We start from the raw sequence: 15,775 nt of genomic DNA, 5'->3' as shown, positions 1-15,775 counted from the left end.
AGTGAAGGTACATTCAAGTGCAATGTTGATGCCGGCTATAATACTAGGTTGGGTACTTCGAATCGAGGGTGGTGTGTTAGGAACAATGGTGGTCACTTTATCATTGCAGGTGTGGCCTGGGACTACGGTTTGATTCCAACCAATGTTGCGGAAGCAATGGCGTTGAAAGAAGCTATTCAAAAGGCTATTTCCCTTCAGTTGAATAAAGTTGTTTTTGAGAGTGACTCTCAGTTGGTGGTGAAAGCCATTCTCACAAATCAAGTTGGTAGATCTGAATTTAGTCATGTTATTTTAGCCATTAAGAATTTGTTACATTTTTTTCCGAACTTTGAGGTCAAGTTCATCAAACGCCAAGCGAATTCGGTTGCCCATAAGATAACTAAGGCGGCCAATTTTTGGTCTAGGCGTCATGTTATTAATGAGATTCCTCCTTGTATTGCTTCACTTTTGATTAATGAAAGGCATTGAGTTTGTTTGTGTAAAAAAAAAAAAAAGATAGTGTATTATCAGTAAACTAGTGTTATACCATTATCCAATATAATTGTCACAATATGTCAATTATATCAGTTTTTTAAATTAAAATATAATTTGGTGGGATATATACCCCTAATTAATTGATAGTGTAAAAATATTTTAAATTGTGATATTGATATTTTTTTTTCTCTTTTTATATTATGAGAAAAGTGAGGTATTTCATTATTTTTGTTCTTGAGAAAAAGTAGGTTATGAAAGGAAAAATTTCCATAAGAAAAGACTTGTGACTTGTGAAAGTGTACTTGTTGTTTGAGAAGCCGCTAAAATAGTAAAAAATAGATTAGGTAGAGCATTCATTCCTAAAACACAATCTTGGCGGTGGATTTGAAAACCCTCCCTCTCTTTTTCCCCCAAATTATTTTATTTATTTCCCCCAAAACACTCCAAACCTGTCTATAGTCCAATCGCATGTCTCAAACCTCAAAGAAACCCAATAGTTACATTCCATAACTAGGGTTCATCCCCTTTTCATATTCCCACTAAAATACTAACCAAATTTTCTCTAACTTTTAATGGCGGAGGAACACAACAACACCACAACCGCACTCACAGAAGATTCCATCCCCGATCATCCAGAAATAACTGAAACACCCGAAACGGTGTCGTTCAAAGTCAATGACGTGGCAAAGGATGCGAATGCTGTATCAGAAACGGCGTCGTTGAAGGAAGCAGAAGAAGGTATGGATATTGTTGCCGAAACGGCGTCGTTGAAGGACGGTTTAGGTTCGGTTGAAGGTGATGACGTGGCAGCTGGAGATTCACCTACCGTCGTAGAGCCGATAAAGAAGTATCACAGAAGGAGGAATAAACCTGGAGGAAAGAGTAATGTAGAAATCGAAGCGTTGAAGAATGAACCAAACGGAGAAGAAACGGTTAAAGCTGATGACGTGGCAGGTGGTGGCTCTGACTCTGTTCCGCCAGAGAAGAAGAAGAAACGCGGCGTAAAGAGGAAGACGGAGAAGGAAGGTGAAGCTGTTGAAGGTGATGATGTGGCGGTGGCGGTTGTAGGTTCGTCTTCTGTTGAGGGGACTGTGAGGAAGAGTGAACGTCCTAGGAAGATTAAATCGTTTGCGGAGGATTTTGTGTCAGTGTTGGATGCGGAAGTGACGAAGAATGGGAATTGTAAAAGGAAGAAGGCGATAATAGATGTTTTTGATGCGAATAATGCTGTACAAGAAGGGGAAGATGTGAAGGAAGAGAAGAAGAAACCTGGTAGAAAAAGGAAGAATGATTTTAGTTCTGAAGAAGATTATAAAGGTGCAGTAGGTGGGGAAAGTGTGAAGAAAGAGAAGAAAAAACCTGGTGGTAGAAGAAAGAAGAATGGTTATAGTTCTGAAGACGAATGCAAACCTGAACTAGATGATGAAAATGTGAAGAAAAAAAATAAGAAACTTGGTAGAAAAAGTAAGAAAGTTTATAGTTCTGGAGAAGAATATAAAGCTGTAGTTGATAGCGAAAATGTAAAGAAAGAAACGGAGAAACCTGGTAGAAAAAGAAGGACAGTTTCTATTTCTGTAGAAAATGGTGAAGCTGCAGAAGAGGGGGAAAACGGTGGTTTTGACAAGGAAGAGAAGAAAACACCTGGTCGAAAAATTAAGATCGAAGATAATGAACTGGTCTCTGAAAAGAAGTCTAAGAGTGTTGTGCTGAAGGATGAGATACAGGACTGTCCTGAAATTGAAACTGAAACGCCCGTGTATATTGATAATAAAGGTTATTCTTTGCGTAAGACTAGAAACACGAAACCTACATTAGTTGAACATGTGGTGCCAAAAATCAACAAGAAAAACCCTAAGGTGCCATCACATGATCTCTGTACTCATATATATTTCAATTTGTAGATATACGAATATATGTTCGAGTTTGGTGTTACACAGTGTATAACCTTGTGTACTATTACTGTTTCTCGATTAACAGCGGATTGAAAAGGAGTCTTTAATGTGCCATCAATGTCAGAGAAATGATAAGGGCAGGGTAGTCAGATGCACTAGCTGCAAAAGGAAAAGATTTTGCATACACTGTATAACTAATTGGTACAACTTCATTTACTTCTGTTTTGCTTTTTTAACTTGATTCCTCTCTGTTGTATTTGGATGTAATGTTAAGTATTGCTAATTTGCTATTATTATGTTGAAAAAGTATTATTGGTTTGGACTGTGGATGATGAATTTCTAACCAGTATATGTTTTTCTGTTATCTCTTGTTAAGGTATCCTAACTGGAAAGAGGATGAAATTGCTGAGAAATGTCCGGTGTGCTGTGGTAATTGCAATTGCAAATCATGCCTGCGATCACGTGTTCTTATCAATGTAAGATCTCCACCTTTTAGATTAACTATTCCAGTGATTTTTCTGTATTCCACACCTGAAATTTGATCATCTGGCTCACTACAGGCAATTAAAGAAAAGACAGAAACCAACGAAGATCCTGAGGTTGGGCCCTCCAAGTATATGCTAAAAGAACTTCTTCCGTATTTAATACGATTGGATGAGGAACAAATGACCGAGAAGGAGATAGAAGCAAAAAGACAAGGTATTTCATTTCTTCCTCCAAGAGTATCCCATCTTACAATCCATTTCTTCATGTTTATTTTTCCATATTCTTATTAAATTAAGTTGCTTTGCTCATATTTCATGGTTTTGACTCTTTATTTTAGAATTTAATTATATATTCCTTTTTTTCTTCTTTCTTTTAGATTACTTATATAATTGATATCCTGCTCTGCACTATTTTCAACGCACGTGCTTTTTTGATTATGTGTTGTTTTTCTTAGTTTCATTTATTTTCCATTTTTTAATTGTCTTTTGTGATGAATGTTACAGGGCTTCCACTATCGGAGCTAAAAATAAAAGTAGCAGAGTACTCTAAAAATGAGCGCGTGTACTGGTAGAGTCTTATTTGCCATATTTTTGTTATTTTAGTTATTCTAACTCCAATACAGTTGTTAATTTGACACTTTTTTATAGTGATAACTGCAAAACATCAATATTTGACTACCACCGAAGCTGTACAAAATGCTCATTTGACATCTGTCTCCTCTGTTGCTGTGAGCTTCGTGGTGGCAAGCTTCTAGGTGGCGATGATCCAATTGAGTTTGAGTTTATCTTCCGAGGGCGTGAATATCTACATGGCGGAGATGAAAAGAAACAAGATAGAAAAGAAAACCCTCGTTCTGCAGTCCAGCTTGAGATTTGTGAATGGTCTAAATCTGGGTGGCGTGCAGATACTGATGGTAGCATTCCCTGTCCAAAGACCAATAATGATTGTGACCATGGTTTCCTTGAACTGAGAAGCATACTTCAGCCAAATTGCATATCTGAGTTAGTATCCAAAGCAAAAGAACTTGTAGAGGAAGCAATGGAACTTCAAGATGCAGAGGAGAATCTTGATGATAGGTGTTCTTGTTTGAAGCCTGTTAGGAATTCAGATGATATACACAATAACACAAGGAAGGCAGCTTTTCGTGAAGATTCTAGCGACAACTTTTTATATTGTCCTAGGGCTGTAGATCTACGTCAGGAGGATTTAAGACATTTTCAATCACACTGGAGCAAAGGGGAGCCTGTAATTGTCAGCAATGTACTTGAATGTACATCTGGTTTAAGCTGGGAACCACTTGTCATGTGGCGTGCATTCCGTCAGATAAGCAACACTAAGCATAAAACACTTTTGGATGTGAAGGCAATTGATTGCTTGGATTGGTGTGAGGTTTGTCCGATTTCTAATTCTTGAGTTTTTATGTATAGTTGCCGAAACCCAAATTTTACTATCATTATTATGAATCTTAGTTTTTTTTACATCAATGTATTTTTGTACTGGAACTACTATTCTTAAAAGTGACATTTAGAGAATAATATTGTTAACAATTTTTTTAATATTTGATTTTCATACTATTTTCAAACTTGGTATTTCCGTCTTTTCTGTATTTAGAGAACTTTCGTATGTTTAATTTCTCCGCTATCCAATTCATATAGCATACTTGCAATGAATGCCTTAAATTTTTTTTTGGAGAGTACCAAGTTACAGTACATACTCAATTCATATATTCATACCTGTAAGTTAGAAATCACTTTTCTGAGTTTAATAGGAATGTGTTAGTCATGATGTTTCAGTCCTTGGTGCTTGGCATATGTGGTTCTCCTAACATTATCATTAAATTTGGATATTGCATGCTCAATTTATATTGCCTTTAGTCATAGATCTCACTCAATTTCTTGTTATGTTATCTTTTAGCGGCGTCTCAATTTCTTGCAAACTAGCGTCCCTGTTTTTGGTTGATCTACCAAGATATTTTCTCGTTGCCCTTGCATCCCGGTTTTTCATTTGTTGTTTTTCCTTTTTCTTAGTCTCTAGAGCTTATCAAGATTTACTGTTTTTTATTGTTCAGTTGCTGAAAATGTTGTTCTCCAATTGTATTCATTTTCTTTCCTATCTATAGTTTGGCAGACTAGAGTAAATTCTATCCGTATAGTTATACTAATTTTCTCATCCTTTAGATGAGATGTCTATCTGTTGCGAGTAATTTCTGTAATTTTTTAAATGATTTTTTGATTAAATGCAGGGAGATATTAATGTGCACCAATTCTTTACTGGGTACACAGAGGGTCGTGTGGATTGGCTTAAATGGCCTCAGGTTTTGAAACTGAAAGATTGGCCTCCTTCTAATTTATTTGAGGAAAGTTTGCCTCGTCATTGTGCCGAGTTCATATATTCTTTGCCGTATAAAGAGTATACAGATCCTTTCAAAGGTGCTCTTAACCTTGCTGTGAAGTTGCCTAAAGGTGTTCTAAAGCCAGACATGGGCCCAAAAACATACATTGCTTATGGATTTGCTCAAGAACTTGGGCGGGGTGATTCTGTGACTAAGCTCCATTGTGATATGTCTGATGCAGTAAGCTTTAATTCTTAGTCTGTTGTTTTTAATTTGATGATCAACTTGAAATGTTCATAGTTTGTAGGACGCTTACAAAGTCTCTGTAAGCCATTGCCTTTGTGTTTACTTAAATGTGCTATTTACCTTTGTGTTTCGGTAAGTGATATTTTGGAAAAAAATTCTTTTTTATGAATAGTTGATTATGTAAGGTTTTGTAGGACTTAAAACACAATCTATTCCTTTGGTTTAGAAAGTTGTAATCAATGTATACTCATCAAATGCATTGTCTTTCTCCTGAGCAATTCATTGTCAGTGCTTTATATTTTTTGCTTTGTGTCTCCGAATGCATACTCTAATATGAGAAAAATGAAATGATGTTTCTTTTATAATTTGACTTTTTAGGTAAATGTGTTGACTCATATTGCTAAAGTTGAATTGAAAGATAAGAGCATTGAGGCCATCAAGAAACTGACACGAAAGCACCTCAAGCAAGACAAAAGGGAGCTACATCTACATGGTGATAATCAGGATGGACAAACCAATGCTAGCATGCTTGATAATTCATCGTCTTCCATAAATGCATCAGACGATGAGAAGGTGACTGATCCTGTTCATCATCACTCAGGTGCAGATAATGATGGCCTTTCTTCTGGATCAAAGCTCAAAAAGGTCGATAAAGTGATTGTGAAAAAAGGTAATAGTTTGTTGGCTGGGGATGATTCTTTAGATGGTGCTCTTTGGGATATTTTTCGGAGAGAGGATGTCCCGAAATTGGAGGAATATCTAAAGAATCATTTTAGAGAGTTCAGGCATGCCCATTGCTCTCCTTTAAAGCAGGTAAATTTATCTAAGTTAATCTTCTATATTCTGTTTGGATGCTTGCTCTCCTTTAAAGCAGGTTAAATTATCTAAGTCAATCTTTTATAATCTGTTTGGATGCCTGCTCTCCTTTAAAGCAGGTTAATCTAAGTTAATCTTTTTTAATCTGTTTGGATACCCCTTTTTTTAATTTGAATTGTTGACTAAAATTTGTTGCTACCAATTAGTTTTGCTTCCAGCAACATGCTCTGCAAATTTCGGTGTTTATGTATTATTATGAGGGTTTATATCATGGTAAAATTGACACCGTATCTCCTTATCCCTATTTGACCTAAGTCTTGGCTTAGGCTTCATTTTATTTTTCTGTGGTGTTGTGTTTGGTTTGCTTTTGAACATTAGAATGTGTTCTATTGGGCCATCATTAGGGCTATTCAAAAAAATCCAAAAACTGAACCGAACCACTGAACAAATATATTTGGTTAGTGAACCAAACCATTATGTATAAACAGTTCTAGAACCGAACGTAACTGAACCGAAACTGAATTTGAACTGAAACTGAATTCGAACCGAACCAAAACTGAAAAATACTTAAAAGTTAAAACAAGTTAAATTGTTTTTTTAAAAAAATAAAAAAATAGCTTAACGGTTCGGTTTTTTAATAAACGGTTCGGTTTGGGAAAAATTATCTTCTAGCGGTATACCAAACTAATAATTTTGGTTCAGTTTAGTTTTTAGTAACGAGTAGATTTTTACTATGGTTTGATATGGTTTAGTTTTTCTCACGAACTGTACCATGAAGAGCCCTAGCCTTCATAGTTTAGTCTGACAGCCCATTGGTAACTCTTGCCTAGCTTGTAACACTTCTTTTCTGTTTTATAAAAGGTTGTAGCACACTTTTTGCTGTTGCAACTGTTTCAAATAGTTTTTGTCACTTTCAAAAAAGAGAAACCTCCCAATTTTTTCTTGACTTCTTCCTTCACTTTCTTTCTTTTCTAGTGATTGGAACATGGTAATATGAGCATTTTGTTGATCTAAACACTAAGATATGTTCATCCATTCCAATCACTGGGCTTAAAAAAGCACTGCACTACTCCTTATAGTGTTTTTTTTTCCACCTATTCACATCCACTCTCAATTAAGAGTCTGTTTGTTTCAGCTTTAAAATAATGGATTTTTTTTTAAAATAGATTTTACAAAATTGTTTTTCAAAATATTACAAGTTTTTTATATTAGTTTTTTTAAAATTGAAATATTACTTTTGATATCCTATAACATAAACAAACATTATTGAAGATCAAAACAAAATCAAAATCGTAATTTTTTCAAAATGTGGTATTTTAAAAATGATTTTTATGAAATTCTATTTGAAATAGCTTCAAAATTAAGTGATTTTTTGAAATCCAAAAAATTTTTTAATAAAAAAATGAAATATCTAAAATAACATTTTAAGAATAACTATTCAAACCAAATTTTTATTTGAAGTTTTTATGAAAAATTTCTTTGTAAAATTTTTTTTCACAATAAACGGGGCTCTAAACTTGATGATAAAAGCTTCTTGTTGAAACAACAAATCAAAAATGTTATTTCAGACCACAAGCTTCATGCCTCCCCCTTTTGTTTGTGGCCTAATATTCCACTAAATATCAATAAGAGGCTGATTGTTATGTTGGCAACAAAGTAAACCCAACTTGGGAACAATCGGAGGGACAAGACTATTCTATGAACTTGACTTTTCTCATCTATCAATGGTTCGTTGCTTATAAAAGCTGTTGTCGACCACCATACATGGCAAGTTTTGGAAGAAGTGCACAATTACTTTTACAATATTTCCAAATCAAGTTCAATAGGACCTTTAATCAATCACTAAATGCAACTGAAATTTACTTGAACTTGAATTATGTTCAATTTTGCAAACTATCTATTGTCTGTTAGAGATTTAGTGTTACACCTGATTAATCTGGGATCCTTCTTTACGCTATTCAAGAAGATTATGACTCTACACTATTAATGCATAAATCAAAGATTGCTCAATTTTATGATTGTAGTCACCCTTTTGATCTGGCATGCATACTCAGTAGATTTTTGCTTGAAGGCGATTAGACCATGCCAACAATCATTTAAACTGTGAAATTCTAATGTTTTTGATACAAACCTGATTTGTCTGGGTTTTCAAATTGAATTTGCGATCATATAGTTTTAGAACTCTCTCGCACACTTTAAACCATAAAAACCCCATTTCTCCCCTTAAACTCCTTGGCCTTTCTTTCTTGTTTGATTCATAGCACATATCCTTCCCCTTTTTCATTTTTACTTCTCTTTGTCTACTTCTTGATTTTAGCAAGTAACAATGGTGGAAATTTTGCCTTAATTGCTGTCTGCCCCTATTCGTCTTATTGCAGCATTTGACTTGCCTTCACTGTAGCCTCCAACATCTTTAGTGTTGGGTTTGAAGGAGTGAATTTATTTTACACTGTTTAAAGATAAGGTTTGTTTAATGTTTATGAAGCTTGGGGTTTGAAGGAGTGAATTTATTTTTCACACTGTTTAAAGATAAGGTTTGTTATATGTTTATGAAGCTTGGGCAATCCTTACCTTACAAGTCAGTTTTGTAGGGATCAATTAAGCATAAGGCACACATTCAAAGATGATATTAGATTCTATCTTAGATCTGTTGTAGGGCTTATCGCATCTGCTTCTTTACTCTCATTGAGACCTGAGTGGGGGGAAGTGTGTTGGGAATTTTGCCTTCATTGTGGTATGCCCCTGGTCGCTCAATTGTAGCATTTGGCTTGCCATTGTTGCATTTTTGTAGCCTCTAACACTTTCAATGGGTAGTGTCTATAAAGTTTGGGTATACCTCACCAAGACCTCACCTTACAAGCTGATTTTGTTGGAATGAGTTGGACTAATTGGGCTAAACCCTCAGTCTAAGAGTACATATTGTGAAAAGGTTTGTTGAAGAGGTGCTTATTGACTCAAGCATCATTTTGCAGGTACCAATAAAATTTTTGAAGATTGTTGAGCTGCCCCTCATGAAGTTAGTAAACAAATGTGAGACATTATCTAAGGAAAGGTGATAAAGATGTTGAATATTGTTAGAGCTGCCCCTCATGAAGTTGGGAAACAAATGTGGGACATTGTCTAAAGAAAGGTGATAGAAATGTAAGGTGATAAAGATGTTGAAGATTGTTGAGTTGCCCCTCCCCCCCTCATGAAGTGAGGAAACAAATGGGTGACATTGTCTAAGGAAAAGCGATGAAGACAATGTCGATTTTGTTGGCGAGGAGGGAAAAATCTAGAAGTTGAATTTGCTTCCAGCTTTATCAAAAATAGAGAAATCTCTTGGACATTTTTGAATAACATTTTCAAGAAGAGTATTAAGGAGGATGCCTACCTACACGTTGGCACATTTCTTTTTACAACAATGCTATTTCCTTTTTTTCTGTGAAAGGATTCAACTTTCAAATTACATTTGAACTTCTTGGAGCTTTTGGCATGTGATACAAGCCACTATCTTATCATGAAAATTGACTTTACACAGTTTTGGAGGATCATATGGCGGTTTGAAAGAGGTTCATCAACATGTTTATGACAAATGGGTAGATCAATTGAAGAAGGAAGATTATCTTCATTTTTTTGGCAAATAGTTCCAAAGGCATGTCTTTTTGGTATCAATTGATGCTTTTCGCAAGTTGTTATTGACAACACACCAAGTTACAAGGCAAATGAATTTTTATGGTGGCAATGAAATGAAATCTTTATTTGGATACAATTGTTAAAGGTTAGAAGGCCGCCACTTACCGCTATTTTAGGACCAATTTTTTTTCTTTGTTGAATCAATTTTCCAATGGTGGTGGTTTAATTGAAATTGCCATGACATAATTTAATAATATTTTAATTTGGTCTAGGCTTTTTTAGAAGTCTGTTTAATTGAAAATAGGTCATCATTTGTTAGGATGTTCATACTTCCTCTGTCCCACAATAATGGTGACCCATTTGCAATAAAATAGTGTCTCTAAATGAGTTATCCATTTCAATCTTCAATACACTTTTTCCAATTCTACTCCCTAATTAAGAAAAATTTCGCTCTCTTACTTTTATACACTTTCCTAAATATATATAAAATGATCAACTGGTCACTCGTTGTGGAATAGAGGAAGTAACTTTTATACACTTTTCTTAATATATGCGAAATGATCAACTGGGTCACTCATTGGGACAAAGGTATGAGTGGGAATAGGCCAGACTTTTTATATAAATAGAAAAGGCTTAGGCTTTTTTAGAAGTTTGTTTAGTTAAAAAGGTTAGGCCACAAACCATATAAAAAGCCTTTTAAGCCTATGAGGCCGACCTATTTAAATAAATGAGTAATTTTATTATTATTATATTATACTTTGTATTTTGAATTAAAATATAAAAATAAATATTAGTTATTTTAAAGAAATTATGATGAAAAAAAATCTTATGAACAATATCATAAGTTGCTTCCATAAGTTCTTTCAAACAAATAGTGTCACAAAATTTATGCTACTAGGTAAATTCAAATAAGTCAATGCAAACAAACATTTTATCTCACTGATCTTTTAATTTGTTAGTCTATATAAAGTTGAGTTGAATGACTTTTTTCAAATGTTCAAATAAAATAGGCTTTTAAGTAGGCTAATAGACCAATAAAGCCTTCCGAAAAGTCAGACTCGGGTTAAAAAATAAGCTTTACGATAGGCTACAAGTCAGACTTAGGCTTTGAATTTTTTAACAGGCCAAGTTCAGGCTTGGCAAAGCCTAGTTCGGCCCAACCTATTCCCACCCCTAGACAGAGGGAGTATCTAAGAAGTGGTTGAAAAGTCAACATGCAAAGTTGAAAGAAGGAAAATTGGTTGAAGATATATGAACTTCTAAAGTGTTGAGATTGGTTGATTTTGATATGAAGCCAATGATGAACTGCATATATGAAGAAAAGAATTGCACCAAAAAGATACACAATTAGCCTTCAATAATAAAAAAATAGGTATGCAAAATGTCATTAGTTCAATTTTGAAATTGATAGTGATGCTGTATATAAACTATCCACCTGCCTTCACTTAGTCTCCAACCGTAAGTTTGGGGCTGGGATTAGTCTTAGCTTATGCCTTGGGTTATTTGTTCTGTAATGGCTTTCTTGTTGGACTTCAGTACTTTGTTACATGTTGAAGTTAGACTTGATAAATTATTCTTGTAGCTGTCTAGCTTAAAAGCTTCTAGCACACTTTCTTAGTGGAGACAGTCTTAACTATATGCTATTAAAACAAGTTATATCAACAAAATTTCTTTCTTTTATCTATTTACATTTTAGTCCACTTTCACTTGTTTTTGTACCTTGTAAATAATAATTTCTGCTAGGTTTTGTTATTCTTTATTATTATGAAATTTGCATAAATAATTGGGTGAAATTTGCCTACAAAATTGGCTTGTAAGGTGAATGTTGCCCATACTTTATAAACATACAAATCAAATTTCTAAGCAACCTGGCACTAAATCACCCTTTCAAACCCGAAGGTGTTAGAGGCTGCAAACCAAATGTCATAGTTAAGGTGGGCTAGCGGCGAACCTTAATGAAGGCGGAATTTTCAACAAAATATTATTTGTAATCAGTTAGATTTAAATATGTACCATCATGACATGGATTATAAATTATGTTGATGTGATTAGAAATATTGAAACACTGATATGTAGGGAAATGCATTATGGTTGTGAGTGTTAGGTGGAGACTCTCTGCGTTTAAAAGTTTACTTGACTATCAATGGGTTATCTGTATGTAGATAGATAATTGGGCAGTCAGTCTAATGTCTGTTCAATCGTTGTGTATTTAACTTCATGAATGACATTCCCCTTGGTAATGTAGGTTATTCACCCCATCCACGATCAGACCTTTTATTTGACTATTGCACATAAAAAGAGACTGAAGGAGGAGTATGGTTAGTAACGTTCATAATTTTTCTTATACAACTTGGTTTTAGCAGCGTTAATTTACTTTTGCCATTTTGTTGACAATTCAACATTGAATGGTAGGAATTGAGCCCTGGACTTTTGTTCAGAAGCTAGGAGATGCTGTTTTCATTCCAGCTGGTTGTCCCCACCAAGTCCGTAATCTGAAGGTAAATTTTTTGTATATGATGCATTTATTTTATCTTAAATGAAGGTAATGTTGTCGTGTTTACCAAGAAGTGTAGTTGTTGAAATTATGAGCTTTTGATAATAGATGAATGAGAGATTATGTTGGATGTCTAAAGAGAGTTATAGTACAAAGACTAGAGATATTGTCCTACCTTGAAAAAGTGATTATTCCTAATAAATCAATGTTGAATGGCAATGGAAGCCATATTGTGGTATTAAGCATTGCTCAAAATCCAATTTAGTGTGACTGAACAAGCATTATAGGTTGTTTCTCATTTTCTTTTGACCTGCCATCCTATGTAACAATCCTTTAATGAATCATGTTATTTAAGCCAGTCACACTAATGATTTATTTTCGTTTGTATTGAGAGCATGTCAGTTTTGAAATAAAAATTTTAAATCCTGTACTTGTGAAGTTTTTTACACTAGAATTTCTTACAAACCATTTATCACCAGCTCACAGTTTATGTGTTGATCTTTCCCCCCTCCCCTTTTCTAGCTAATGCTTGATAAATGTGTAAATGTCAATGTTATGTATTACTGTTTTGCAGTCATGCACCAAGGTTGCTCTTGACTTTGTCTCTCCAGAAAATGTCGGCGAGTGCTTTCGCTTGACAGAGGAGTTCCGCAAACTTCCAGTAAATCACAAGTCCACAGAGGACAAATTGGAGGTACGGCATACTACTTTTGTTGATTTGATTTATTGCATTTTCTATTTCATTTCATCATTAGCAGCTTATTTCACTAGATTTTGATCATAGTTCAATAGCAGTTTTAAAATATGGCCTTGACCTAAAATAGCCGTTTTTGTTAGCTTTCAGTTGCACATATTGATGGCATTGTTATGCACCTATTGAGGTTATGGCGAAACTGGTTTTGATTATAGTTAACAAGTCACATTTGCTTGAATTGAACATTTTTACCATCTCGGTCCTTAACTGCAAGGTGTTTATTAAATCACTTTAGTAACTGTATTCTAAAATTAATTACATGAAAAATTGATTAAAACGGAAACAATTGAAAATGGTTCTACATGGTTTGCAGATAGTTTTAGAAGTTTTGATTAATCTATTTCAGTAACAGATGTTACTGTGTTATACTATTGGTCTTACCATATCAACAGATTGTTGGTATTTTGTGTATTGTTTATTCCCTGATTGCTGTTATTTGTTTGTTTGTTTGTAAAAGGTGAAGAAAATGATTATATATGCGATGCTTGACCTGGTCAAAACCTTGGAGAAAGCAAGGTTAGTGATTGCAAGCTTTAAGCCTCGTGGTTATGGATTTGCAAAACATGCATACATTATAGAATATATGATTTTCTCATTGTTGTCTAGAAATGCATTGAAAATTATATCTCGTTTTTTTTTTTTCTTTCAATTTCTTTAGGATCACCATTTGCCTGTGTATATCATGAAATTAATGACTGTCAATTAATTTGCAGGTCTGGGGAAACTGGAGAAACTAAGGTTCCAGTGTAAATTGTAAATGAATCTGAGAGATTGACTCTAACTGTGGATGTAAATTTTCGAGTTGCTTTGTTAGGTGTGCTGATCTTAGAGTTCTTTTGTATCGGGCGGGTAGAAAAGGATCTGCATTTAGTTCTCTCTAACATACCTTGATGATGTACCTTTTGAAACATTATGACTTGGCGTACGAACAAGTATTACTTACCACTTCTATTATAGTGTCCTAATTATCCCTATGTTCAGGGACTATAGCAGAAGCTAATGCTAGTATTGAAATGGTAAACTTTTGAATGAATGCATTCATGATGCTTAAACTTTTGAATGCATTCATGATGCTTCATGATCTTATAGTCTAATTTTAGAAGTGTATTTATAAAACATGGTTGGTGTTAAGTGTTATTTCTAATTTGTTTTCTTCTAATTTGTTCTTGATGCATGTACACATTCCTGTTTACGTATTTTATATTTTGAAGATAAAGCTTAGATCAAATTTTAGGTGTGTTAATAAAACGGATGTGGATTCTCTCTTGCACTTTCTCTACAGCTTCTGTTGAGCACCAATAAATTAAGATGATTTCTCACTACTACATCCCATAGATCTTTTATGCACTATTGAATTGACAAAAATATCCTTCAGCTTTTAAAGATACACTTCTGGAAATATTCTTTTTCAAAAAATTTAGTTTTTTTTTTTTTTTTTTTTCCGTAGATGCATTTACAGAAGTTTTAAAACGGGATTTTCTCAATTAATTGAAAAAATCAGAATGTTTTGTTGATATATCTACACAACACTCTTTTCAAAATCTTTAGTAGATGTAGCTATGGAAGATTTTCATAAACTTAATCAATTTTGCGTTTTTTCAATTAATTGAAAATTTAATTTGTAACTTTCTCAATTAATTTGTAACTTAAATTTGAGACTTTTTCAATTAATTGGAAAAATCCAGTTTTATTGTGTTTTACCGTAGTGAAATTTGGGATTTGTAATTAATTAGGAAAATCCTAAATTAAATTATAAATTAATTGAGAAAATTTTAAATTAATTTATTGTTATGAAATTAAAAAATACAATATAGAAATGAACTAGAGAAAGTAGTATTATATTATCTTCTTCAAGAAGTATTATCTACATTGCGAAGTGGACCTTATATATAGGACATTAGAAAGGTGAAAAATCATAACCTTATTATACCACTTAATAGAGAATATGAAGATAAAAGATTAGAATACATATGGACATTCACAATAATATTTTATTTATAACACTCCTCCTTGGATGTCTATTGAAGATATGCCTCATTAAAACCTTATTAAAAAAATCCAGTGGGAAAAATTCTAGTGAAGGAAAAAGAGTACAATATTCTTTGAATATGAATTGCCTCGTTAAAAATATTACCAGAAAAATCCAGTGGGACAAAACCATGGTGAAGGGAAAAAAAGTGCAAAACATATGTATTTCTCCCCCTCATGCATACATTTATATGAGAGACAATATTCTTTATAGTCGTTGCTTAAAATGTCTTCTTCGAAGTGACTTCATATAGTGTTAATAGTTATGCAGGATATTATGAAGTTGGTGCCATGATTTGTTTAATAGATCTCCACGAAATGATTGTACCATCATATGTAAACAAATAACCTCTTTCTGATCTACCATTGTGAGAATCTGACAAGTAACCTGCATTTCTAAGATAACGAAGTATATGTTTGACCGCTTTTTAATTTCTTTGTGTAGGTGAATAATTATATAGATTGACCGCAAATGATATATCATGATGTGTATAATTAGTAAGGTGCATTAGTACTCCAATTGCATTGAGATATGGTACTTCAGGACCAAGCAATTTTCATCCTTTTCTCGAGGCCTAAAAAGATCTTTCGCCACATCTAATGATCTAACAACCATATTGGAGTAGGCAACATGTGAC

At 33.8% G+C, this 15,775-nt stretch overlaps 1 protein-coding gene across 2 annotated transcripts; it reads left to right on the top strand.

The window, feature by feature from the left end:
* Positions 1–781: 781 nt before the first annotated feature.
* On the top strand, positions 782–14,289 carry LOC131649187 (lysine-specific demethylase JMJ26-like). 2 transcript variants are annotated; one of them, XM_058918944.1, is made up of 13 exons: positions 782–2,330; positions 2,452–2,567; positions 2,743–2,842; positions 2,927–3,065; positions 3,356–3,419; positions 3,500–4,241; positions 5,095–5,424; positions 5,809–6,243; positions 12,107–12,179; positions 12,274–12,359; positions 12,930–13,049; positions 13,567–13,625; positions 13,823–14,289. In XM_058918944.1, exons 1-13 carry the CDS (start codon positions 1,047–1,049, stop codon positions 13,857–13,859), a joined length of 3,585 nt encoding a protein of 1,194 aa, XP_058774927.1. In that variant the 5' UTR covers positions 782–1,046; the 3' UTR covers positions 13,860–14,289. The 2 variants fall into 2 exon arrangements, 1 of the variants encoding a protein (XP_058774927.1); XR_009298197.1 differs by lacking the exons at positions 12,274–12,359; positions 12,930–13,049; positions 13,567–13,625; positions 13,823–14,289 and adding an exon at positions 9,219–10,006.
* Positions 14,290–15,775: the final 1,486 nt, after the last annotated feature.

Source organism: Vicia villosa, linkage group LG2 (genome assembly GCF_029867415.1).
Source record: "Vicia villosa cultivar HV-30 ecotype Madison, WI linkage group LG2, Vvil1.0, whole genome shotgun sequence".
Lineage (NCBI taxonomy): Eukaryota > Viridiplantae > Streptophyta > Magnoliopsida > Fabales > Fabaceae > Vicia > Vicia villosa.
The sequence above is the reverse complement of the archived record's forward strand: the minus strand, read 5'-3'. Positions and strand labels throughout refer to the sequence as shown.